Genomic DNA, 26,152 nt, shown 5'->3' with positions numbered 1-26,152 from the left:
CTGAAATCCAGAGTGAGTTATTTTGGTGTAGTCAGTTGTTCACAAAAACATCTGCTTCTTTTTGACTATCACTATGGAACTTGAAGAGAACAGTGATCTGTAACCTGCCTACAGAGGAAAACTCCAATGCCCTCCCAGCAAGCCTCTGATCCTCCCTTTGTATTTGCTCCGGATACCTTCTCTCTGCTTCATAACCATGTGCCACCACAATTTGCCTTGTTGCTGGGAAGGAACAGCTGGCAACTGTGGGGGCTGAGATTACCCTTGTCCTTTGATCAACTGCCAGGAATGCAGCACCAAAAATGCATCACTTCTCTTGTGGGTACACCCGCATTCTCCTGTCCTGGGCAGCAGCAGGACCAAGGTCACTTTAAGAGTCTGCCCTGGAGAATGTGCTATGAGAGCTATTTATTTAGCCAGCTAAGATGTGGAAACAAGATACATAGTTCTATTTATTTTTCCCAGTGGCAAAGCTCTGGGTTATTTAGAAATAGTCTCCCATGCTCCAATTGACCTTCTCTGGGTGTGTGCCAAGTAGCTCTGGTTCCCCTGAGACTGTGACTCATGGACTTTATTAGTCTTAGTTAGGCATTTGAGGTCTTCAGGTTGCTGGTGCCATAACTGTGGATCTCTCCAGTGCTACCCATGTCTGAAGTAAAAACCACATTGAAAAAAAGTGAAACTCGCTGAGGTTTAGAGAGCTCTTGAGTTAAGGACTATGAAATCCAAGTGAGATGGAGATTCTAGGCTGTCTTACTCATCTCTCATGATGCTGTGCTGCAGAGAAAGCTTTCGGATACCTTTTATAGGGGCAGTTTAAAATAAAGCCAGATGATGTTCTGTTTTTCTCAGTTCTTTTTATGTCAGTAGCTGGGATATCTGATACGAGTGTGTGTGTGGGACGCTCAAATCATCACTCCATCAACACCTTCTCTAGTGCAACATCCCTGATGCCCCACACAGTGTAACGGTCCCCGCTCCTTTCACCTTCTACCTTACTTATTCCCCATATGTTTCATATCTTCTACCCTTCTCCTACTTTCCAGTGTCCAACACCCTGGCTTATTTTCTCAACTTATTTGTTCTGAGAGATATTTGGATGTGGTGTGGGCAGCTGGATATGGAATGTGACAGTGGCAGATGTTTGTTCTCTGGCCATCCAGGACCTTCTGTAAGACTGTGTCTCCCGGTGGCTGAGCATCAGATACCTTCCTCAGGCTGCCAGCATGCCAGGCCAATGGCTTTGGAGGCTGTATGTTGTCTGTGGCTACATGTTGTACAGGTCTCCTCTAGGACTCCTCAGCTTGAAGGTAGATTATCAAAGTGAGTGAAAATAAAAACTCAGAATTTATGATTCTTTCATATGAGGAAGACCTGTGTTTTAGAAAATGGCAAATGATGGTGTGACTCGTGTCTGAGTTGTTCCCTCCATTACATTATCTTTTCCTGTTGTTAAAAGGTTGGCACTCAGTCTTATTTCTGCAGTTTTATTAAAAACACTTTAGAGTCTTTTAAAATGTCTTTGTTTCTCAAAGCTCTTTGAATACATCTATTTACCATACTAAGCAGAGCTGGCTATTGGTAAGTGTTCACATAAAGCTCATACAAGACATTGCAACAAGAATGAGTATTTGTCAGAATTAAAAACTCTTTCTGTGAATATTCACAAAACTTGGCTTTCTGCACTGAGTTGTTCCAGTAAAGTTTGACTACTTAATTAAACATTGAAAGTGAATAAAAAAGGTCTGGGAATGGTGCCAAATTAATTCACTAGAAAATGTGATATGCAGAAATTATCTGCCTTTGCTCATGTCCAGCATTGTCTGCTTCTGACTTTTGATCACAATCCTTATGTCTGGTACTTATTGGATGGTCCTAGCTCCTCAGCACTTGCCAATAATCATCCTTTCCATTAAAGGGAGGAAATCCTCTCATGTAACTCTATTCCATTGGAGGTGGATATCTGGACTCGTTGCATACTAAAGGAAAAAAGGAGCAAGTTCTTTTCACCTGGATCAAATGCTTGCCTCTAGAAACTTGAGGCAGTGTTTGTTTCTCTCCGCCGAGTGGAGGATGAATCTGGAGTGGATAACTTGGAAGTAGCATGATGGGCATTTAAGGTTGTGTCAGGTTGCTGAGAGAGATTAGGAAAATAGTCCTCTCCAACTAGTGTCAGGGCTAAAAAGCCATGAGGAAATGAGAACATGTTTGTTTGTCTTTTCTTCAATGATGTATGCTCAGGGGTAGTTTGAAGTGGGGAGTGACTCATGAATTTGAAACATGCAAGAATAATGATGCTGTTGCTATTGTCAGGAAGTGATTTCTATATCATGTACTTTCGTCACAGTGTGAGCTGAGAGGAAGATTTTTGCTGGAGTACTGAAAGAGCAGCTCATGCAAGTAAAGAGGAATGTCAAGGTGATCAAGAGAGCACATATAAATCTAAAAGCCCAAATCTGACACGTCCATATTTAATCAGAAGTGTCAGATTGACCAAGGAGAATACAAAGTCCCTGGAAATGCTGAAGATAAAAGTTAGGAGGTTCTATATAGCTTCAAAATAGGCTTTGAATATATGAATATATATATATATTACCCTGCTTTTCTGTAAAACTCGTCTTATTTACACACAACAGATTCTGTTTTCTCATCTTGGAACTGGTGCTTTTGATGCAAGCTAAAATGTAGGCGTTGAGCCCATAGTGTTGAAAAGCGACCAAGCTGCCACATCAACAGATGATGTAAAAGTGATCTCCTGTGGCCTTAACGACAGAAGAAATCGGAATGGCAGTGAGCTATGTCTATCTCAACAAAAAGAGAGGAGATGTGTATCAGTGATGACCCAAATACTCGAATTATCTCTTCTGTTAAGAATGATGGAGAGACACATGGAAGAGATTCAATTGCAAATCTGTCCTAGACCCAGTGCAGGCAGATAGAATTCCCTGAGCCTTAATCCTGGGTAACTTCTTGCTGGTAGACCACCATACACATTTGCTGCAATTCCATCTTCTAGATTGTCCTAAACTTTCAGCTGCTCTCTCTTTGACCAGAAGAACATGTTGCGTGGATGTTGCCAGCCAATATTTTGAGAATGAGAAAAAACTCAACACACCAACACGGTGATTCGTTCCTCTGCAACCTGATATGGTAGCTGTTGTGAGTGGATATTTTTGAGGAATGCCCCACATACAGCTTTATGATTTTGTTTATTTGGCAATGGTTCCTGATAGGAGATCAAAAGCAAATCATCCTTAATTCCTCTTGTTAGTCTGTGATTTGCAATTAGTCGTGTTGAGCAGTTTTGATACTTAATTGGAAAGTAACACACAATTCTATTGGAATGTGGTCAGAATTAATCAATGCTTAGTGCCTGCTTATTCTCAAATTGCTATTTGGTTCATTTTATCCCTGTAGAAAATTCACAGGAGGGGCTGAAATATTTCTTTTGACCTATGTCACAACTAAATTACGTGCTTCCCATCTGGTCTTGATCTACATGGGATTTAGCCTACAATTCCTGCTAAACAAAACTGGTAAATACTGTTCTGAATGAGATGATGCCAGCAAGAAGGGGGAAAGGGTTGTCTTAAAAATTGTTTATATCAACTGTCTTTTCAACTGGACTAATATCTCAGATAACATGAAACAGAGATAGGTAAATAAACCCTAGTGCTCAAATTTAACGTAAGGAGCCATTGTAATAGAAGAAATGATCTTGGAGCCAAAGGTGTTCCAGTTTTATGCAGTTCCTTCTCCTCTGTTCTTTTAGCAGTCTGTGTGGTTTCTCTCAAAAAACGATCTGTTCTAATATTAATAATAAGTTATAAAATCTCATTTCAGACTGATGGTATCTTGGTGCTGCTTTGCAGAGTAAATAGAGTTGCATTGCAGAATTATACTTTACTGGCATTGTAGCGTTAATAGCAGCAGATGAGAAAAATTGAAAAATTAAGAGGTAGAGGCAAGGGAGAAAGAGATGCTTTCAGATGAGATTTGAAAATAGATGAAGAATTGATGAGGCAGAGAGTAATACCATATACCAAGGTTGTTCCAGATGGCTGGACAAACATGTTGCATACAGAAACCCTGGTGCCATCTCTTGGTAGCCTCTGGTATGGCAAGATTAAGCACACAGCTACCTCGGTGGCATAAAAAAACTGGCAAATTAATACTATATAAAGAGAAATCCACTTCTAAGCTTAACTTGGTATGTCATGAGAAGGGAGCAACTGGTTTATAAATGGACCCACTTAGTGAGGCTGTTATTTTGAAAGAAATGTTTGCTTTTTTCTTTTAAATCTAGATTATGTGTTACATCTATTTTGGATAGAAGTAACAGTTTGAAAAACAAGCTATGCTTTCAACTGGAGGCCTTTTTCATGTCCATTATTTCTTGCCCTTTGGTGAGCTAGCAGGTTATATTTGGAAAGATGGTATGAGGGCAAGTTGCTGCTCTTCTCAAGTTCTTGACTTTTCACACCCGGTGGCTATGGCAGATGCAATTCATGGCTGACCTCACATGATGGCTTTGGGTATGCCTATACTGCAGGCAACTCTCTGCTCATTGGGTGGGAGATTCTGTCCGCCCTAGGTTTGATTTACCTCATTCTGCTAACAACTGTTAAGGCTTGCAGCAGGGCCTCCAGTGTGGGCTACCCGAGCTTCTTAGGACATATTATCCAGTCTGGGAGTATTATTCATGTTGCCGTATCTGTCTCGCTGTTGATCCTCGTGCTAACTAGATTAAAGCTAACACTTGGGTGCCTCACTGCATTGCAACCACATTGCCTCTTAGAAGATCTCTGAGGTGTATCTCCCACAGAGCTAGAAAAACCATTGCCATTCCCATCCAGGACTTTATTTCATGCGTCAGTTGCGTCTCAGAGTGTTTCCCAGAGTTAAATGGATCGTTATTGTTAACAAGATTCTCTGTATCTGCTTGTGATAGTCCTATAGAAAGATGGGTCAAGACTGGTGTGTACTGGTTATACTAAGCATTTTGTAAGTAGCACAGAAGGAACAGAGTGGAATAAATCAAAATTTAAAAACCGAGAACAGATCTAGAAGGATTACAAAATATTCTGCAATCTGGGGAGAAATGAGGGGATTGGGGTGGCTTCTGGAAGTTGATGGGTTATCTGAGAGATAAGGAGTGGGAAAGCTGCTCCTGATCTGGAGGTGCAGAGAGAAGATTTTCACTAGTGGTGGTAGGGCTATAAGGGTAAAGAAGGTAAAAGGTAGAAGGCAAAAGATCTCTCATGTCTGAAGTGCTAATCTGAGACACAGTTTGTTACTGTGGGCAAGTCACCCGAGATCAGACTTTTCATATTCTCAATGAATACACTTAAAACTGCACCTTCCTAATGCCTTCATAAGGGTAGTGATGGTACAGCCAGTTGTGACTGAGGCATTTGGCGAGGACAGAGATAGAGAGTTGGGGAAAACGAGGAAGGTGAGAGAAGAGCAGTAGTGAATTTATGAAAGGCTCTATGCTCAGGCAGGCTGCAGCTGAAGTGGACTGTGGAGAGAATGTGGAGCCGGCAGAGTGGGGAGAAGGTTGAGCAACGTGGTCTGTGACCTTGTAGGTATGTTTGAGGTGGATGTTAAGTGCCAATGCTTTCAGAAAGCATCAACCAGACAGCCCTGGGGGACTGGGACTGGAGACAAGGGATTTCTAAGCAAAGCCTGTGTGAATTTGCTCATAGAGGTGAAGAGCAGGTTCCCATCCTGCCTGTTTACATCTATCCATTTTCTTGTGTCAAGGAGACAAAGAAAGAATCCCCCCTTGGAAATCATTGAGTTGGGTAATGGTGTGAATCTCTGCTAGAGGCCAGAGAGTGAGAAGATGAAGATAAAGGCATTCATGTGTCAGCGCATATGAGAGCTCAGGAATCTCCTCTCCTTTGCCTTTCCCTTGATTTATTGACATTTCTCCTCCCACCGAGAAGCCTGTTGCCCTTATGAAGGGGGTAGAAAGCAGCTCTGAAATCCTTCCCACAAGCTTTCTGTCCAGAGGTAGACAAGGGAAATTTGATGGAAACAACAATGAAAGGAAGCCTTAGTGCAGAGCTCCTACAGTAAAAAATTCGCACAATGCTGACTTCAAGCAGGTGCTGTCCCCACAATAAAAACAACCCTAAGAATTTCCTGGGGTTGCTGTGGCTTTTTTCCAGCTCCACCAGTGCTGTCAGGTGAAATGTAAGCCAGTCTCTAGAACTATCGGTGGTTTTAAAGCACAAAAGTGATTAGAGCTGCCCTGAGAAGAGTTATATGACACAGTTTCGAAGCCCTTAGCAACAGCCTTTCTACACTAGGATTCCCTGTCCTGATAGCAGTGTTGGAGCCACACCAGCTGTAGCAGCAGCGGGGCAGCTGGTTTTAGCTGTACACTGGCAACACAACCGACTCCTTTCCAGTGGGCAGGAGAGAGCGAACTCCCAAGTCTTCACGGTCTTTCAGGCTCTTTTGGTTAGTTATTGAGCACCGATTATAGAGTATAAAGGAGAAATTGTAAACACTAGAGTTTTTACCAAATGCAGGTTAAATGAGTTTTATTAGGAAGAGAAGGTTCTATAACAGCAGTGCTACAGATGCAGCACAGGTCTCTGGCTTGCTAACATTGGCAGGGCTCTTCATGGTCTCTTTATCTGCAGGGCAACTCTTGGAATGGCAGCAATGCCAGTAAAATCTGTAAATAAGCCCGGAGTTGAGCTGCTCTGGGATGTGTTCAGAGACAGGGCTTGGAACATGGACAGGAGAAACTGAAAACTTGAGGAAGTGGCTGGTGAGGAAGAACAGGGCTGCTGACTCTTAACACGGCTGCAGCTCTGGGGCTGGGAATGGAAACTCCCCCTTGAAGAGTAAAACTTGGAAAGGTCACAGCTCCGAGACCAAGCTTTTCCTGTCAGGCTGCAGCAACAGCCAGACTATTGCCGAACAGAAGAGAAAATCATCCCATATCTTTGGCACATCTACCCCATGAGTTTCTTTCCTCTCCTGTGTTAAATGGATAAAGTTTGGGCTTGGTTTGGACCATAGAACATACATTGTAATGACACAACATCTCTCACTATCTACTCAAAAGCTTCATTTCCTTCTTATTTTTCATTGGTTTTTTAAACCACATTTATATATTTGTGGTTATTCCAGCTTTCACTACCTTCCAGATTTTTCTGTGTGGAAAAAACAAGGGCACGTGGGAGAACCATCCCGATAATGCTCATAATTTTTACTGTGCTTTTTAATTATTTATCCCCATTGCTTCATTCTTATATTTACAGCTCAAGTTCTACCAGCCTTGGCTTTGATATGGTCTGTTTCCAAATCCCAGAGTTTGGCTTGATTATACGAGATGGAAGGTTTCCAGTGAAAGGAGAGAGGAAAAAAAAGATACTAACTTTTATTACTTAGGCTTCTGCAAATTACTGCTTCAAAAAGCCCCTGTAGTTATGCCAGTGTGACATTGCAGCTTTCAAACAGCAAATATCAGGAGAACTTGACCTAGTATTTACTGCATATTGGCTTGTTACTGACTTTTTCTTCCTTCTAAATCCTCTAGCTAAATGTTGTGAAGAACAGGCACCAGCACTAAGATGTGACAGGATTATTGCTTAATAAGGAATTATACATGTGTAACTGAAAAAATTCATTAGTCTGCGGTTGGCTGCATCAGCCACAACAGCCAGATGCTGGCTTTCAACCAGTCTTGCAAGCTCCATGATGTTGTAGTGACTTATGTTGCACTCAGGGCTGGTGTATACTGCCTGCTCTCAAATCTCCTTGCTTTCAGACGGGGGGATGAAACCTGAGGCTGTGCCTCGGCTGCCCGTAGTAGTGCAGTCCTCCTGCTCATTCTCCAAAGTCTTAATCTATCCTGCATGTTGAATCTCAGTTACCAGCTGGGCAAAGTGCTATATGGAAGGCAACGTGGGTGATCTAACAGAGAATACTATTTGTCTGACTCTTGGGCATACTACTAAACTAAACATACTTCTCTTTCTCTCTCAGAACTCCTACCTATGTCTTTCCCATGGCCGTTTTATATAGCCGATTGTTGCTCTTTGAAATGCTAAATATCCCGAAGTACGGTGGTTGCAGAGTGCCACATCACTGACCTGCAGCCCATAGGTTGCCTTCCCTGCAGTAAGATGTCCTACTTCTCTCCTGCCTGAGCTGCAGAGACAAGGGCGGGAGAAGGACAAATTCACAGTGGGTGTTGGAGTGGTGGTGCATCTGCTGCTGTTTGAGGTTGTGGCCTTTTGTGATGGTGGCTCAGCCTACTTACACCAGCAGCTTCTGCAGAAGATGCATCCCTATTTACAACATCTGTCCTATTTAGTTTGAACCTGATCACACGTCCTCAGATGACTCTTCTGCCTTTCCTATCACAACTTGGAGATCTTATGTCCAGAAAGCTTCTGCATGGCAGTGTGAAAGTTGTTCACTTTCCACACCTTGGCTTCTTCTTGCAAAGACACATCTCTGTGTATACACTACACAAATACAGCAGCATCCTCATTTCCTCCTCCCACCTGTCAAGCAAGACAGAAACCACAGCATGGCAGAGGGAGGCAAATAGCAGGATGGCTTTTTTTCTGCTAAACCTTTTATTGAAAATCCCAGGCAAGTTAATAAGCTTTCCTCCCTGCTCTGCAATTGCAACATCTATTTTCCCAAAGACTTCATGCTTATTGTACTTGCCTGAGGCAACACTACTCAGTGCTGTATGTTTCTAGCACCATTGTACAGGTGTTTTGCAGTCCTCTGTTTTGACAACACACTGGGTAAAATTGGCATTCCTTTTGCATACAACGTAGATTTGAAAAATTCCTTATAAACTGGCTATTGGTGTTGACTAGGTCAGTGAGGGCTGAGTTTTCTGAATGAATGTCTGGATTTTCAGAGATACTCAGATGTGTGAAGATGAAAGGGAATACAACCATAAGAGAAAGCCTCTCAGCAGGTTAAAGGCCTAACTCAGACAGCTAAAATAGTTCTGACCTTAGTGTACAAAGGGGCTGTGAAAAATCCTTCTGAGTGCTAGCTGCATGTTGAGACATAAAAATGCCTTTTAAATTTGGGTCAAGATGCCTAATGTGAATCGGTAAGAGGATGTTACTTTGTGTTTCTCAAGCATGATTATGCATTGTTCTCAATTTGGGACTAATAGTACCAATTAAACTCAGTATTGTGTACACACATGGTTTACAAACAAATACCCCAGTATTTCCAAGCATGTTCATATTTGGCGGCATCAGGTAGGACCATCAAACTGTAAAGTGCCTTATTCACAATAAACTCAGTGCTGAAGAGCTAAGTATGTACATGAGGGAACACAATCATCAGAAGAGATGAAAAGTGGGAGTAGCTGGAAAACAGGAGAAAATAGGTGACAGCTTCTGCGTATTTTCTTCTATATGTTTTGTTGAAATTCCACTTCCATGTAAGCTTCTCAGGCAGCAATAACTCTGACCACCATCCTTTGGGATTTAGGTAAGAGCAATATATTGAAGTTGCCTAACCTGTTGTCAAGGTTTAACTCCAGGTGGAAACTAAACACCACACAGCTGCTTGGCTCACTCCTCTGCCCCAAGTGGGATGGGGAGGAGAACTGGAAAAACCAAAATAAAACTCGTGGGTTGAGATAAGAACAGTTCAATAATTGAAATAAAATAAAATATAATAATACTAATAATTGCAATGAAAAGGAAGATAACAAAAAGAGAGAAAACCCAAGAAAGACAAGTGATGCACAGTGCAGTTTCTCACTACCTGCTGACCAATGCTCAGCCAGTTGCCAGGCAGTTATCAGCCCCTCCCAGCCAACTCCCCCAGCTTATGTATTGAGCATGACTTCCTATGGTATGGAATATCCCTTCGGCTCATTCGGGTCAGCTATCCTGGCTAGGCTATCCCTCACAGTTTCTTGTGTACCTCCTTGCTGGCAGAGCATGGGAAACTGAAAAGTCCTTGTCTTGGGATAAGCACTACTTAGCAATAACTAAAACATCAGTGTTATCAACATTATTCTCATAATAAATCCAAAACACACCGTACCAGCTACTAGGAAGGAAATTAACTCTGCCCCAGCTGAAGCCAGGACACCTGTGTGTATAACAAGGGAAATGATGCTTCCCTACTTGGGAAGTACATGGAGATTGAGAAATGGAAAGTGGTGCATGCAAGAAGATTAATTGGCATCAGTATCTTTTTTCCACTTGCTCCTGACCACAAACGTGGATGTAACACTGTGTGCTGTCAGTGCTGCAGCTGATGTGTAAACAGCTACTCACTCATTCAAACCATGGCCTTAGTACTACAGGCAGACTGTAACTGGATACTCACCAATAGGGAGAACTGGGTAGGGCTGTAAGGTTGTGCTGTGGTATTATTACCAGTTCACAACCACCCAAGTTGCATCTTGTCGTGCAGCACAGGGAGAATGATTCCAGTAGCTATGCCTGCGTGAAATGGCTTCTTGCTCTGGCATATTCAAAGCAACTCTGCAAGCCAGCTCTCCTCCCTAGAGGTTTTAAGCTTTAAGTTTCCTTTGGCTGGACTTTATGGATGTGCTTCGTCTGAATAGGACCAGAGGGGAAAGTGAAATGCCATATAAACTCAAACTGATAGATCTATTCCTAGAGCCTTGTAATATGGAAACAGTACCATTAGATTAAAAAGAACAAACACAGTTTTTCATCTTGCGTTCAGCATCAGTCATTCCTTCTTTTATTCTGGAGCATCTGATTTTTGCTTAAAGAAGAAGCTGCCACCAAGTCAGCCTTGTTTATTGCTAGAGATCAAGCAAGATGGTGCTTTCTCAGTCCTTCAGCTTTCATATTTCATGTTCTTTTCAAGTCTCTTAAATTGTACACATTTTTAAAATTAGTTTTCCTGAAATACATTTTTTTTTTTTTTTTTTGGTTAAAAAGACAAACCAAAAGAAAAACCCCAAACAGAACAAACCTCAAAATCCTAAGCAGTGAGACTGCAAGAATGGCTGAAATGAAAACAGATTTCCCATCCATTGCAGCAGCCTGGATGCACGCAGTAAATGTTGCTATTTCAAACACTGCTGCTTTACAGCTCAAGAGCACCTTTCATTACGAAATGCTTTTTAAAGATGTTGTACCTTGAGATTACTGCCACCTTAGAGATGGTTTGCACTAACCAGTAGTCAGGGAGAACTACAGCTCTTAGCCTTGATTACTTTGAAACCAGCCTCCCTTTTGTGCTCTCAAATAGCTCTGGGCACAAGCAGTGACATGTTAGATACCTCACTACCTGGACTGTCGGCAACACAGGCTGCCCTTGGATATCTCCCTGCCAGCAGTTGATAGTATCCCTAAAAAAAACCCCAAACAAACAACTTGCAGTTGTTTGCAGGCAATATAGTGTGATTACAGGTGCATTTTCTGGCATCATAAAATCCTGGGTACCCCTAAGCTCTACCTTCTCTTTTATAATTCACCATCAGAGACTCCCCAGTGGCAAAGAACCTGCAATTTAATTTCTCTTAGTGAGGACAGAAGCCACAGGTGCCCTGCTGAGATTTGAGCATCACCAAGCAGTGCCCTTTGGCTTCATCCCGCAGTAAGCAGGGTTTCACCAGGTGTGTGGATTGTGTCCCTCTCCCTGCCCTTACCCTGGGTGTACACGGTGTTTGGAAAAGTTTGAGGCAGAACAACCCAGAGACAAGCAGGATGGGGCTAGGTCTCTCCCCCAAGCACTGAGCACCTACCTTGCTGTGAGCACAATATTCATGTTAATCCCTGAGTTCTCTGGACCAAAGGCTGCTGGGTGTAGATAAGCTATGAAAAAACTGACATCTAAGGAGTGAGCCAACAGACCGCTGGGCTCCTTCTCACTAGTAACTGAATTACGATTGGAAGACATCTGTCTAGGTAAAAGAGGGGGGTTTAACCCCACTCACTGGCACGCTTTAATTGTGTATGAGATGTTTTGTAGGGCTGTTCTGGTGCTTGTTAGCAATGTGGCCTTGATGAGTATCCTCACCGCTCCTCTTAATCAATCAAGGATAGCATCCAGACCCTTTCTCAGTCACCCTACATGTGTCCCTTGGGTGGGAGAGCTGGATTCTCACACTGTCAGCCTGAAACTGCCTGGGTGATGAATCTGTTAAGAATCCTGTCTGACTGTGATCCTTCCAGCCCCTTCATCTTGATGTGAATGACAAGCTGTCACAGCCTGCCTCAGCCATATTGGTGACATCTGACCCTGGAGAGGGAGTTGACAGGAATGGGAAATCTTCTGAGGTATAGCTTCTGCCTGAGGAAGCAGTGCCAGCTCTGCACCATGCTGTAAGAAATGCCTGGGCATTTTTTTGGCAAGGATTTAAGCATATTTTGTGTACCTTGTTTTTCTTTGTTACTAGTTTGAAGATAATTTAATTTAGAGCTGTAAAGAATAGGTTGGATTTTTAGGTTACAGCTGTCTCTCCTTCTGTACTTGTTGTACATGAGAGTGAGTAGGATACTTGTAAGGATGTCTGGAGGATAACCCTGGAGCGACTCTTCTTTCTGGAAGGTAGAGATGAAAGAGGCTGGAAAGTTAAACCTTTTTACTGATTTTAACCTAACAGGCTCCAGGGCAGGCAGAAAAGTTTGGAAGATGCTATAGTGAAGGCTTTGAGCTGAACCTGGGAACCGAGATATGCTTGTTGTATTAACCATGAGAGCAAGAGAGGACCTCGCACTGGGGCTTCTGCATCATAGCTATAACTTCTCTACAGGGAGCAGCGTGTCTTTTGGAGAACATATTGAGAACATATTGACTTCAGCTCACCAAAATGCAAGATAGGAGAAAATTCACTTCTGAATCTCTTGTCGGGTTAAAAAGCAGGGAATCATCACTCCTTTAGCTGTTAAGCCTTGTTGGCTATTAGCATTGATTTTGGCACCTATGCACACTTCTTTTTTTCTTCCTCACAACTCTCCTCTTAGAGTTAATAGCCTTATAAATCTGTAAAGATGGGGAGGAAATACTGTTTAGTATGCATTTAATTTCTGTACATTTTTTTGTTTGCTCACTAATTCTCTTCAGCAAAATGAATTGCATCACAGAGAATAGGTTCCATAGAAGAAATATATTTGTAGTAAAGACAGTGTGTGCTTTTTTCCAGGAAAAACAGAAAAAAAAAAAAAAAAAAAAAAAAAGCTGGTCCCTGGGACTGAAATAACCATTAGAAAAGGAGTGTGTGATTTTTATTCGTTTTCCTTCAGGATTACACTGAAAGCATGTGCACAACAGCTGGATCTCCAAACTCCACCTGTTGGCAGTGTGGAGGACATTGCATGCTGTGAACAGGCTTTGCCTTTAGCATAAGTTTTAATGCCTAGCTAACAAGCTGGAATTAAAGTGGACATGATGGGTGTTTTTGCATAAGTCCTAGACCAGCAGTGCTATGAAAATGCCAGCAGCATAAGTAGCTTTTGCCCACCCATATTTCCAAGACTTGTGAAGCTGATGGTTTTAAGCCTTTAAAAGAAAACAAATCACTGTGCAAATGCCTGCATATTTAAGATCTGTATTTCTGGGCCACAAGGGAAATGACTATTCAAGGCATCTGTCTCAGATGAGTTTTACCTTCTGGTAGGATTTATAAAGCACCTATTGCCATGGTGCCTACATGTTGTTTCTAAATGTGTCTCAGTTGTCAAATGTGAAACTGTCTTTTGAGTGAGTTGCTCTGTGACTGTATAAACTTTGGTAGTTAAGTACAAGTCCCAGGGGGTGGAGGCAAAATGCAGCCAGACAGTATGTACACTCAAGGGCACTTAATTCCTCCCAAAGACAGGGGCTATGGAAGCTTAGGGAATTTAAGCCTGTAAACTGTAATACCTTGAGCCCTCAGTCAGGGTTCCCATTGTGCTAGATGCTGTACAAACACATATTGCATGGTCCCTGCCCCACGCTGCTTGTGATATAAATAAACATGACAGCAACAAGTGAGTATACTGCGAAATATCAGGGTGAAGGGCAAAAGGAGGGAGCATGGGCTGAAGCAATATGGCTTGCCGGGAAGGGGCAGAACCTTTTCTTACATTTCTATAAAAATAGTGCTTTACTTCTTTATCCAGGTGTGATTGCCTTTAGGAATTAGATCAGGTGTCAAGTCGAAGAGGTATTTAATGAAGCACCAAGCTATTGGATTTTCTTCAATAATTTGAAGAGGATGTTTTATATTTAAGTCTATAAAAGGTACAGTCTCGTGGGACAAGGAAGGCTAGTTAAATTACTTGGAGGCTGATCTGCAGGGCTCTTTTGTATCATTTCTTTGTTCAGTCATTTGGCTTCTATGTTGTTCCCTGTCCATAGTTCCAAGCTAGTCCTGAAGGGAGGGCACCAACATCAATGTGTCCTGTGAGTCTTAAAATCCCACCATGCATCTCTTCTGTAGAGAGGATTTTCATTTTTCAGGAGTTTTTTTTGTGGTTTTTTTGTTTTTAATACTGGGGTGGAATAGAAATAAATTATCTATTCAAGAGACAGAAACAAAGGCACAGCATTGTCTGTCATACTGCCCAGTGCTACAACCTGTAAGGTGAGATCAGAGTGTAGAAGAAATCTTCAGAGAGATCCTGGCTTTGTTTCCTCTGTCGGCAGTGATTTCCAGCTAACGCTGCCCGGGTAACTCGGATCTGAAAGGGTGACCCTAGGCATAAGATTCCTTTGTCTAGGCTTTTTAGCAGTCTGGTTTTACTGGCTAATCCCATTGTGCTTTGGCTTGGGAAGCGGAGTTTTTCTTTGTTGTTGCTCCTGGTTCCTAAGCACAGGATCTGGAAGTTACATTTGTCTATCTGTCTCCTAGTTGTACTCCTGCCCTGATATTCAAGCTGCTGACTTGGAAGCACTTCAAAGATTTCCATTCTTCAGAGTGACTGTCTTGACTGCTACTACAGGGAGTTTTTAATGTTTTCTGATTATGGAGCAGCATTTATTATTATGCCTTTTAAGACAGGACAACTTTATTTATACATCCCTTTTTTTTGAAATACATAAATGAGTCTCCTTTGAGATACACTGGGACTGACAAAACAGCTCAGATTTCACTAACGTATTACCACAACGAACAGAAAATCGGAGGAAGGCATCTGGACAGATTTGGCAGGTTTTCTAATGATTTCTTCCCCCCCCCCCATCCCTTCTTGAGACAAATACAGAGTTCTGCACTGGGCACACTATCAAATTCTCTGGTCTAGCATATGGCTCATCAAGTCATCTTTTTTTGTGCTCTTAAACTTTTCCTCCTGTTCCCATCACCCTCCTCCCCATCCCCGTCCTTGCTCTCATACACAGTTTATTATCTTCTTTCTCTCTGTCTTGTCCCAGGCTTACTCATCTCATTATGTCTTCTGATGCCAGAAAAGATTCTGTTGGTTTGCCATATGGTGTTAAGAGGTGCCGATATTATCGCAAACACCATTTGCCTGGCTTGATGTAAGCCTATTGATGCATCCATCAACTTGCTGCTGTTTTCAGTGAAAGTCCATTCTGCATTCTCTTCTATGACTTCTTATTTTTTTCCCATAGGGTGTTTTGTATGTTTGAACTTGTTCAGAATCAAAGATAGATAATATTCTGGGGATACTTGCTGACAGCTAACTTAAAGTGTAAATTACAATGCTGAATTAAATTCCGAACTTCAAACACATGCAGGTAGATAACTCTTTACACAGTATAGGTGTGAACTCCTCTTCCAGCATAACTGTGGATGCTAAGAGTCTGCATAAGTTCAAAGGTGTCCAGGCAAATATATGGAAGCAAAATCAACTAAGAGATAAAAAGCCTCCCAAAGGCACCATTCCTAGCTTATGAAATCTCTGGACTGCAAATTGCTGGAGTCTGAGTCTGTTCTGGAAGTTCTAGCACTTTTTTTGCTGTGGTCTTATATGCTTCCCCTGGCCACTGTTGGCTACAAGGTACTAGACTATTTGGACTTTCAGTTTAAGCTGATGCAGCTGCTCTCTTCTGGCCTGGTTAATTAACTTTGTGCTTAGAATACCTATTTCTCATTTCACTTCCATTTTATCTATGATTAAAATGTAGGGATATAGGACTACAGTCATTCCTGGGTCACTTTTTTCAGACCCTTTCCTCATTGGCAACTAAGCCTATTGGTCCCATTATAAACAATTCAGGCTCCCTTTTCAAAGTCGTTAGGTTGTTCATTCCATCGTTGCCAAGAGAATGTTTCAGAGCTTCATTTTCCAGTGCTTAAAACCCATCCTTTAATTTCCAGTTGAAATTTATTCATGGCCATTTTATACCCATTTGTCCTTGTGCCAACTTTGTTCTTCAGCTTAAGTAGCTCTTTGCCTTCCTCAGTGTTTACTTCTCCCCCACACAGTTTGTCTGTGGAGAACAAACAAGTCACCTCTTAACCATCATTTTGCTAAGGTTACAAAACTGTGATCTTTAAGACTCTTCATGAGATATGTCTCTGTTACCATAATGATTTTGTTAGTAGTTTTCTGCAGTTCCTTCTGAGTACTGCACACAGCTGTTCAGGTGAAGCCTTGTACGAAAACATTCATGCTTTCCCTTCTCCACTGGCAGTGGTTTTCCTGATCTGTCCTTTTCATGGTTGTCACCCTGCGGGGTCATGCTTGTCCTCATTCTCTAATGGGGTCATATATACAGGGTGTCCTACTCATTTCCAAATTATGAGCCCCTGCTCATAACAGCAATTCTTATTAAACCCTAAATGTGTAACCTTGCACTTTGACTATTACATTTCATCACATTTCTATTGCTTCAGAACTCAAGAACATCCTGTTACTCCTGAAAGATATTCCAAACTCCCTGATATTGGCAGCAGCCTCTGACTTCACACGGTCAGCAGATTTTGTTAGCATACTCTGACTTTTTGTGCCAAGGTCATTAATGAAAAGATAAAATAAGATCAGTCTCAAAACATCCCTGAAGACTTCCACACATAACTTCCCTCCAGAATAATAATTCCTCTTTTGGCACAACTCCTGTCATTGCCTCTTTAACCAGTTCCTTACCCATGTTGCAATTCTTACACTAATCCTCAAGTTCTCTAGCTTGGCTAATAATTTCCAGCATGGCACCATATCAAATGCTTTATTGAAGTACAGATAAATGAGTTCTACCACATTTCCTTTGTCTGTAAAAACCGGTTATCTTATCAAAGAAAGATACCAGATCAGGCTGGCTTGATCTACTCTTGGTAAGTCCATTTTATCTCTTAAACCCGTTTTATCTGTTTTGCAGTTTACTCTCATGTCTTCAATTATATTTTATTTGAAAAATTGTTCTAAAACCTTGCATACTATTGAGGTCAGTCTGCTGGGTCTGCATCTACTTATGACTAACTGTAGAGTACATGCTGTAGGACATACAGAACACTGTGTGATGCTTATGCCAAAACCCTTGTGATGAATTGAGGTACTTGAAGAGATGAAATGTATTGGTTTGGTTCCACTTTATTGCCATACTATGTACAGGCATGGACAGAGATGAGGATGTGTCTAGGCTGTTAGATGGGGATGTGGGAAATCCAGCTAGCTCCCTCCAGACCAGCTCCCTCCAATCGTGGAGAAGTGACATGGAGTGGTGAAGGCTGTTGAAGGGCCATCTATGGTATGGCCAGGAAGGGTTTAGGTCTTCTGGGGCAAGTGTGATGAGGAATTAGAGAGGATGGGGACTCAAAGATAGTAGGAATTGGAGATTACACTGAGGAGATGGTTTTGGGAGGTCTGTGGTCCTCTGAGGATGAATGAAGTTGTCTGGATACAATGTGGTTTACAGATGCCCCAAAAGTATTGGAGAATCCATATTTGCTGATTGGTTGATGGGAGGTTTGCTGACAGTATTGGCATTATGACAGTGATATAGCTCTACTGAAACTCTTAGCAATGCTCATAGGGACCCCAAAATAAACCAGATGTCTACAGGAAATCCTTAGATCTCTTCTGCTTGAAGCCAGAAACATTCTGGTCCTTCCTTCATTGCTCTGACTTGCTGGGATATGATTGAGACATCACCTTATGCCTGCAAACGTAGGTATGTAATGTAGTCTCCTTTACAAGACACATACCTGAGTGTGAGCTTTGGGAGATGCTCTGAATGGAATTTTAACGTGCTTAGAGCTGTTTACTTTGTTCCAAACTTTAAACTCAGGGAAGGACTGAGTGGTCATGCTGAATAGCTGATGGATGGCAGTATTCCTTCTACTAGCCGAATGATTGTTGTTTGGGTGGAGTTAAAGAAGCAATGAGAGCATGACTGTGCTTCCACTGGAGAGAGTTTTAGCTACTGATTTCCTGTTCTATCTGTATTTTTGTGCATTTCTTTTGTAGTTTGTTTGTAACGAATCTGTCGGAGTTCAACAACAGCATTATGAAGGAATGACATTAGATAGGGATGTTGACCCAACATCTGCAAGAACCAGCTCTTGAATATCTCTTGGTCTTGGCTACTCTTAGCATACACAATGATCAGTAGCTTGGTGACAAAGAATATTTATATTTTGCTGCAGGATGATAATTGGCTCAGTATGGAAGTTAATACGATTTTATTTGGGGATTGGTTTGTAAAGAGATTACATTTTAAGAAATCCTTGGGCATGGAGGGTTTTGTAGCTGTATTTATATAATCAGCTATGGACACTTGAAACTTCAAACATTCATTATGACACAGTAAACCATGTTAGAACATGGATGATCTTGCTCCAGAAGAATATGACTGGAAAAGAAAGACTGTGGGGCTGGTGGGAGATTATACTACATGAGGAAGAAACTTGCCTCCAGATAGTTGGGGAGCAAGGATCACAGTTCAGCTTTTCAAGCCACAAATGTCAGTGACCAGCTCCCATTCAAACCAGTGCTAGACTGACTCAGGCAGGTTGAGTTCCTTACCTGCCCATTGAAATGATGCAGAAGGTCAACAGAAATCTGTGTCTCTCCCCTCTAGCTACTTAGTCTCTAAGCTCCGTGGGGCAAGCAGTCTTACCACAAAGTTTTAGCATCTTTCTTACAAGCCATGATCTGCGTAGGTACCTTTACATGCCCCTGTAATGCAAGACATTGTTATGATTAAAAAAAATTAAATTTTCTTTTCAGTTAAAGTTGGTGGGAGGGAGGACAGGGGTGAAACTTGTTTTGGGAAAACAGAGAAAGGAATGGAATTTCCTTGCTAATTCTGACATGGATGTCCCAGTTTGATGCAGAATTTATCGTCTACTGATGTAAACAAGCATTGGTATATGAAGTGGGCATGTGCTGAGTGTCTGATACAAAGAAATAGCTCTGAGGCAGCAGTTTAAATACTTGTTTCATTACTTTGGATATGTGGGTGTTGCTTTAAATTTAATGGTCACTACAAATCAGTGTAACGCTAAAGCTAGGGGGCTAATGGCCTTTTAGAGTAACTGAGTCAGCTGCAGAGACTGGATCCTCTACTGGTGTAAAACACTGCAGTTCTGTCAAAGTCCATCATAAGCTGTCAATTTAGACCAGCTGGGAAGCTTGGTCCAAGAGACTGTGAACTTGAAGGTTACAAAAATTATCGAAGAAATTGACATTATTTCTTCATCTCTCTTCTTTCCCCAGGGCAGCCATTGAGGCTTTGGCAGCTTTGCTGAAATCAAGTAAGCTTTTTTTTTTTTTTCTTCATTTTGTGACTTTCTTTCTGTGCTGTACTGCTGGACAGAATGATCCTGTTGAACCTCATTTTTCCTTGGTACCTGCTCTTCCCTCACTCCCAAAGAGCACTGCTTAGAAAAGAGAGGCAGTAAAGCAGGGGTTTCCTGTATGTCTAGCTGTGATTCTTGGAGCCCCATGTCTCTGTGGACACACAGCTCTGAGAGACATGGTGCCCTAAGTCCCAGGGAGCAGGCTGCTGAGGAAACCAGACAAGACCCTTATTTTGAGTATTTAGGGAACAGTGGTTTTCCTGGGGCTTGGAACCTCTCCAGCCAGCAACAAATACTTACTGCTCTGTTCCAGCATCACTGGCGAATGGGGCCAAAACCTGTCTGTCCTGTGGTGCTGTTGCACTATGTGCTTACCTGGTAACAATGATGCTGTTGGCAAAGGCTTGGAGAACTTCTGTAATCCAAAGGAGATGTCCTTATTCTCCCTTGTAAGCTTGTCAGGTCTGATAATGTTCAGACAGTGCTGAGACCGAGTGATTGCCAGGGTACAGCCCTGCTATGGCAGGCTGTGCTTAACATTTGCACCAGCTGGATGGGGATGTTGAAGACCTTAATGTGGTTTCTCAGTCACTCGCTGCTTGCGTGATTGTTCCTGAAAAGACTATGCTACCCTTTTTTGCCTTTATCCCATCCGAAAACACTTAGCTTTTTATTACCAGAATTTAATAAAGGTTTGATTAAGAAAGAGCACTCTACTATTGCAGACAATATACAATAAATCACTATAGTGTATTGTCCTTCTCTCTCTCTTCCTTTTTCTTCCCCTCCCTCTTCTCCTTTTCATAGTATTAAGAATAAATGCATTTGTGAAAAATTGTAGCTCTGGAAGCAGTGCTCAAATGAGCATGCTGCAATGGGATCGTGTCTGAGTTGCAGCAGCTCAAGTGATGAATTCTGAAATAATGCCTCAGTATTAACCTTGCTGCCTAGATTTAAAGGTCATATGATTGCAACAAGGAAAGACCTTCTGGTTTGGGTGCTAAATCTTAATAAGGTGGTTGTGGCACTATGCCACAGCTGATTGCAATACAGAAGCAAAATTAGCCTTCAGAGTAAAAAGAAATTTACAGAGAAGGCTGGAAAAGTGGAGCGAGAGCTGAAAGCTCATCTGGCAGCTTGAGCTCTCCTCCCGCACTTCTGTTTTATGGTAAGTATTAGGAATGGAAAGTGAAATTCTGTTGTCCCAAGATATTTATAGGATAAGTTTTCTACCTGGAGGCTTGTTCTGGGTCTGGAGATGAGAACAGTGTATAGAAGTGGATGACTAATTACCAAGGAAAGCTGTGAAATATAGTTTCCTGGGGAGTTGTAAACACATGTTGTGAAAGTTGTGGGGAAGCTGAGAGTGATCTAGGGAATCTCAAAGAACTGCATTCAGCTCCAAATTCTCCCAGACGTTTTTCTCCTGGAGTGAGGTAAGTTTTTAAAGCCATTTACTCTTAGAAATTTTCCATGTGACTCTTGGCTGATTGAGATTGTGAAGGCATCTTGGTTCTTCCTTTTACACTTTCTGTGCTTTAGGAATTGCACAGAGAGTTTCCAGTACTGGAAGAACACATTGATCATTCTGATTGGTTTTTTTTCAGTTGTTTTCACAGAAGGTACAAAAAATGAACTCCAATGAGGTTTTAGTCTATTGACCAAAGCTGTCCATACATTGTCACTCTGGTTGATCACTGTGATGTACAGATTAGGGTTCTCATGTTCACTTGTCCTGTTGACCATTGCAAACAAAGACATTGCTTGGGAGAGACATTTCTTTATTTTAAGACACCTTCCCAGTTTGCTGTTTTGTGTCCTTTTCCCCTTTATCACTCACAACCAAGCAACATTGTTCCAGCGACACTGGCTACTGCTTCCATGGAAAATGTAATTTTAGGAAAACGCATGTCTTATTTTCAGCTGATGTTCTTTTAAGGCACTGGAACTGGGATTTGGGAAATGGTGCTGATACTGTGCAACTAAATACAGCACCACAGCCCACAAGTCAGTCTGAACTGTGTTTTGATGTTTTCTGCAGTCTGATGCTGAGTGGTCAAGAATGTCTTTTAATTTTCTCCTTGTCCCGTGGCTCAGGACACAAGAAGCTCCAGGCTTCTGGAGTAGACTGCTCTGGTAGCTGCATACAAATGAGCAGGCTGTGTCTTTTGGGAGGTGTGGGTTAGGACATATGAAAAACGGCTCCGGTTCTTCCAGAGAGAAATTCACCATGGCTGGATAAGAGTTGAATTCTTTTTCATGATTGCATCGGGACAGCTTTGTTTGTCACAGTTAACTTATGCCCATGACCTTAGTGCCTTTGAATGCTGCAGTGGTTCTTAGAAAGTTAAAAATCAAATCTGGTGAACGCTATAGCACTTGAAAATTGCTTATGAAAACAAGGAGTAAAACTGTACATGGCAAAGCATCGAGAAGCCTGTTAGCGTCTTTCAGATAGGATACAAGCTAAATGGGAGGCAGGAATCCTGGAACGTGCTACAGTACTGAATTGGTGCGCTGAATATTGTGAGATTTTCCGGAGACTTGCAGTAAGCCACTTGCTGGGAAATGGTGGTGCAATTCAATTTTGCTGGGAGTGAAGCCTGTAAAAGAGACAGGGCAAGAACACACCCATTCTTGAGGGTCTTCCTGTAGGGCTGTTGTGTCCTTAAGCGCTTCAGCCCAAAGAAAGCACGAGGGTTATGGTTATATACAGAGATGTGTTGGAGCGTAAGTGTCCCTCTTGCTTTTGGCAGCAAGCCACGATGGAAAAACACAAAGAGTAATTTTAAAGGGAGCAGGCAGATGGCAGTGTGTCTCCCTGATGGATTCAGAAATATCCATCTTCAGCTACATATTCAGCTTCCATAAGCTCTACTTGAGACTTTGTCCACCTGCAGAGCCAGGGGCTGGCTAGAAACACTTTGGCCTCTGTCTCTTTCCTAACGGCTGACGCTAAATGCCTCATTAAAGGTGTGTAACTGTAAGAAGCAAGATCTACCAGGAAAGACAGCATCAGTGTAAGAAAAAATAACCTCTCTAGCTGTACCTGGGAAATTGTTGCTGTTGTGTTTCAGAGGGAGAAGTATAAGACTGTCCAAAGAAATAAGTAATGTGACACTACAAACTTGTGCTTCATCCACAACAGGGAAGAAATGCTTGGAAACCCAGGGCAAAACGGGAGTGACCTTGGTTGTTCTGTTCCCCTGTACACAGTGGAAATCAGTAGTAGTCATAGAGACGGTGAATAACGAAGGAATAGTAGTTTAGGTCTAACAATGGTTCTGCATCTTTCTATCAGTGGAAGCTCGGATTACTGATATGGAGAAGATGTTTCTTGCCTGACCATCAGCCAGTCTCTCACTCCTGACATATCTTTTTCCAAGCATCTCAGAGTACTTTACTAGTCTTTGCATGCTACTCTCCTAGTTGCTGTTCTCCACCTGCCATGCCCACATGTATGCAGCAAACAGTTCATAGCAAGTCCTTCCTCCATTGCCTTGCTGGTATTTTTATATCTGTCTCTCCACCATGCTGTTAACTCACTCGGATTGAACTATGTTATTATACAGGCTGAGCATGGTGCTTGGTAAATATCTATAATGGTGTTGAAGTGCCATCAGATGATTTTTTTATTCTTCTTTTGGATGTTACAGTCAAGCTTTCCAGTGTTACACCTGTCCATTTTTCCTTCTAGAAGCTTACTACAGCCCAGGGTGGGGATGAGGGGTTAGACACAGATAGCTGCAGATAAACTGAGGTGGGATGAGGCATAGATTCCTTCCCAGAGTCTCTTTTCTGTCCCAGGGTACACCTCCTACTTTTTCCAGCCTCCTTTTGGCTTTGTTCTACTTCTCTGTACATCTGTACATCTGTACAGAGAAGTTCCTTGCTTTATTTTGTACCTTGCTTCAGCTGTGTCTTAAGGTCTGGGGAGCTCATCGCTAAGCCCTGCTTTGCCTGAGAGAGGCCCAGGGCGGAGGGGGCATAGCCCAGCTGAAGCCTGTTTGAGCAGTGGTGGAAGGTGAGGGCTGCCCCCATGTTACTCTTAGCCATAGGCTCTATTGATTTTAGTGAACTCATCCCCCCAAGATAAAACGGGCAAACCATTCCCAGTTTTGGAGGAGTGCAAGAACACTGGACACCTGCTATTATAAGTGGAGACAAGTGAATATCTAGGGGTTTGCAGGCTGAAGGTGGTGTAATGGAGCAAACTGGACAATGCTGCTCAGCACCTTGAGCCACACGGTGGCAATGTTATTATAGGGATCCCCACTCCCGCTGGCGCTTAATCCAATATTTATTTTTTTGTAAGTAATTTGTTTATCAGCAGGTTATTTTAATCTAATTTTGGTTGTATTTGTTATTCCTGACTATCTGTACTTCCCAGAATTAGCACCTTGCATGTCTTTAAGGAAATTAGCTAGAGCTGATCTCAGAGGCATTTGCTCAGCGGATATTGAAGGAAAGGGCTAGGGAAATGGGCAGGGCCCTTGTTGCAATGCTTGCCTAGTAAAATTGTAATAGGCAATTAAAAAAGACAGGTTGTGGTGATCCCCTGATCATGCTTATTTCATTAAGCCAGTTCTGTGTGCTAACAGCAGTTATTGCCAATGGCCTTTCCCCTCTCTTCCTATATCTCTTCCTTCCTCCTTTTGTCTTCTTTATTCTCCTGCCTTCCCTTCTCCCCCCTCAGCCTCACATCTCTCATTTCCTGTTCTTTCCTCCTCATCTTCCATCAACTAACCTTTATTTAACCTTTCACCTGCTCATTTCTTTCATCAAAGCAGAAGGATTATGTCTTATGGCTAGTGGGATAAAATAATCGGTGTCATTCTCTTCCTTTTATGCTGGCATCAAGGAGGGACATGTAACTCTGTGAGAGACAGAAAGCAATGTTCTAGCACATAAGCAGATTATGGTTTCTGAAAGGCCTGCACCCACTATGTCTGAATTAATAATGCTTTGCAACAGATCTACTGACACAGGTCTTTGATCTTGCGTCAAAATAGCCCTATGGTTAAACCATGTCAGTTCCTGTAGCCTAACATTTTGCCAGGTACTCATTTCTCATGATCAGTTTAAGACTTCATTACCTACTTTGGATTCAAGCTCTATTACCAGTCTGACCCCAAATCTATCATCACAACTTGTAGGGTATTGTGATCAGAGTTGAATTTTGCAAATAATTCCTTTCACAATCATCTAAACCGAGTTCTGTGTCTCTTTTCTTCCTGAATTTCATAATGCAAGTAGTCTTGATTCTATCTTTTTAAGTTTAACTCTTTGAGAAGAGTCACTTTATGGGAAAAAAAAAAAATAAAAAATTAAATGTCCTTTATATTCCCTTCCCCAAGAAAAGCTTCGTTCATAGCCATATCCCAAATAAAGAAACTCAGTGCTCCAGAGGAGAAGGTTGATTTTATCTCCTGGGACATGGTAGCTTCTCACTGTTATGCTCCTCAAGGTGTGTATAATGGTCCCAAGGTGTTGAGGAGATGCATTGTTCTCTGTTGACATCCTTAATAGTGACTGCTTACTACCTTGGTCGTGGCATGGGCAGTGTTTATGATTCCAGGGATGATCTGGTTCAGAAAATTCAGTGGCTGAATTTTCTGAAGTCTTCCAAATTCTACCATCCTTACTTGAACTCTTTCGAACCACTTTGGTCAGAAAAATCAAGCTGGAAATTTTGTGCAAATGTTGTCTTTCTTGGTTTTCCTCGGTTTCCTCTTCTCTTTTTCCTGGATTTTCAGCTTTCTTTTGAGTTACAAACAGAAGATGCCATGAAACTGAAAAAAGAGAAAAAGAAAACCTTTTTGAAAGTCAGTTTCCTTCTGGGGTTAGTTCAAAAGTTTTGGAAGGGTTTGGATTGCTCTTTCTTAATTTTTACATATGAACAATGTAACAAAGGCAAAGTAGAGAAGAATCACCATATCATAATACAGTTTGTATGACTGTCACTGAATTGGCCAACACCTGGAATTAAATAAAATAGTTTGGAGTAGAAAGAATGAGCTGTTCTTTTACTGAAGCTAAGCTTGTGACTGATTCCTGGTCTAGGAGCAAAACATGGTACTTAGAGTTGCTAGCAAACCCTGCCTGTGTTCTGTTCCTTTGTGCTACTCACAATTAGAGCAGTCTTCTAGCTTCCAAGAGTTGAGTTAATGCCACCTTCTTGCTCGAACTGTAGAGCTGACTGGGTTTAGCACTGATGGGTGACTAGGTTTCTCCATGAGGACAATTCATTTTGTTTCTGTTAGGGAACCCTCATGCTTATGTCTAGGAAAAATGGCCTGTCAATGACTGAATAAAATAGCTGTTTTCTCTTTGCTTTAGGATATATCTTGCATCTTTTGTTCCCAAGAAGCCATCACTGGAGCAGAATGGGGAAGTTGAAGATTTTCTTATGCCTTTCACTGCTTTAGGGGCCATAGGGTTAATTTAGCAGAGCATTCTTATCTCCAA

The 26,152-nt window shown here is 42.0% G+C and overlaps 1 protein-coding gene across 1 annotated transcript in view; it reads left to right on the top strand.

Annotated features, from left to right (window-relative positions):
* Positions 1-26,152, top strand: part of AGBL1 (AGBL carboxypeptidase 1) — a 268,409-nt gene that overhangs the window by 6,590 nt on the left and 235,667 nt on the right. The window contains exon 4 of the mRNA XM_074917492.1: positions 19,602-19,639. Coding sequence (XP_074773593.1) covers positions 19,602-19,639 — 38 coding nt within the window. The remainder of the gene's footprint in view (positions 1-19,601; positions 19,640-26,152) is intronic.

This window comes from Athene noctua, chromosome 13, assembly GCF_965140245.1.
Source record: "Athene noctua chromosome 13, bAthNoc1.hap1.1, whole genome shotgun sequence".
Lineage (NCBI taxonomy): Eukaryota > Metazoa > Chordata > Aves > Strigiformes > Strigidae > Athene > Athene noctua.
Note: the sequence above shows the minus strand (reverse complement) of the source record. Positions and strands in the feature narration are given on the sequence as shown.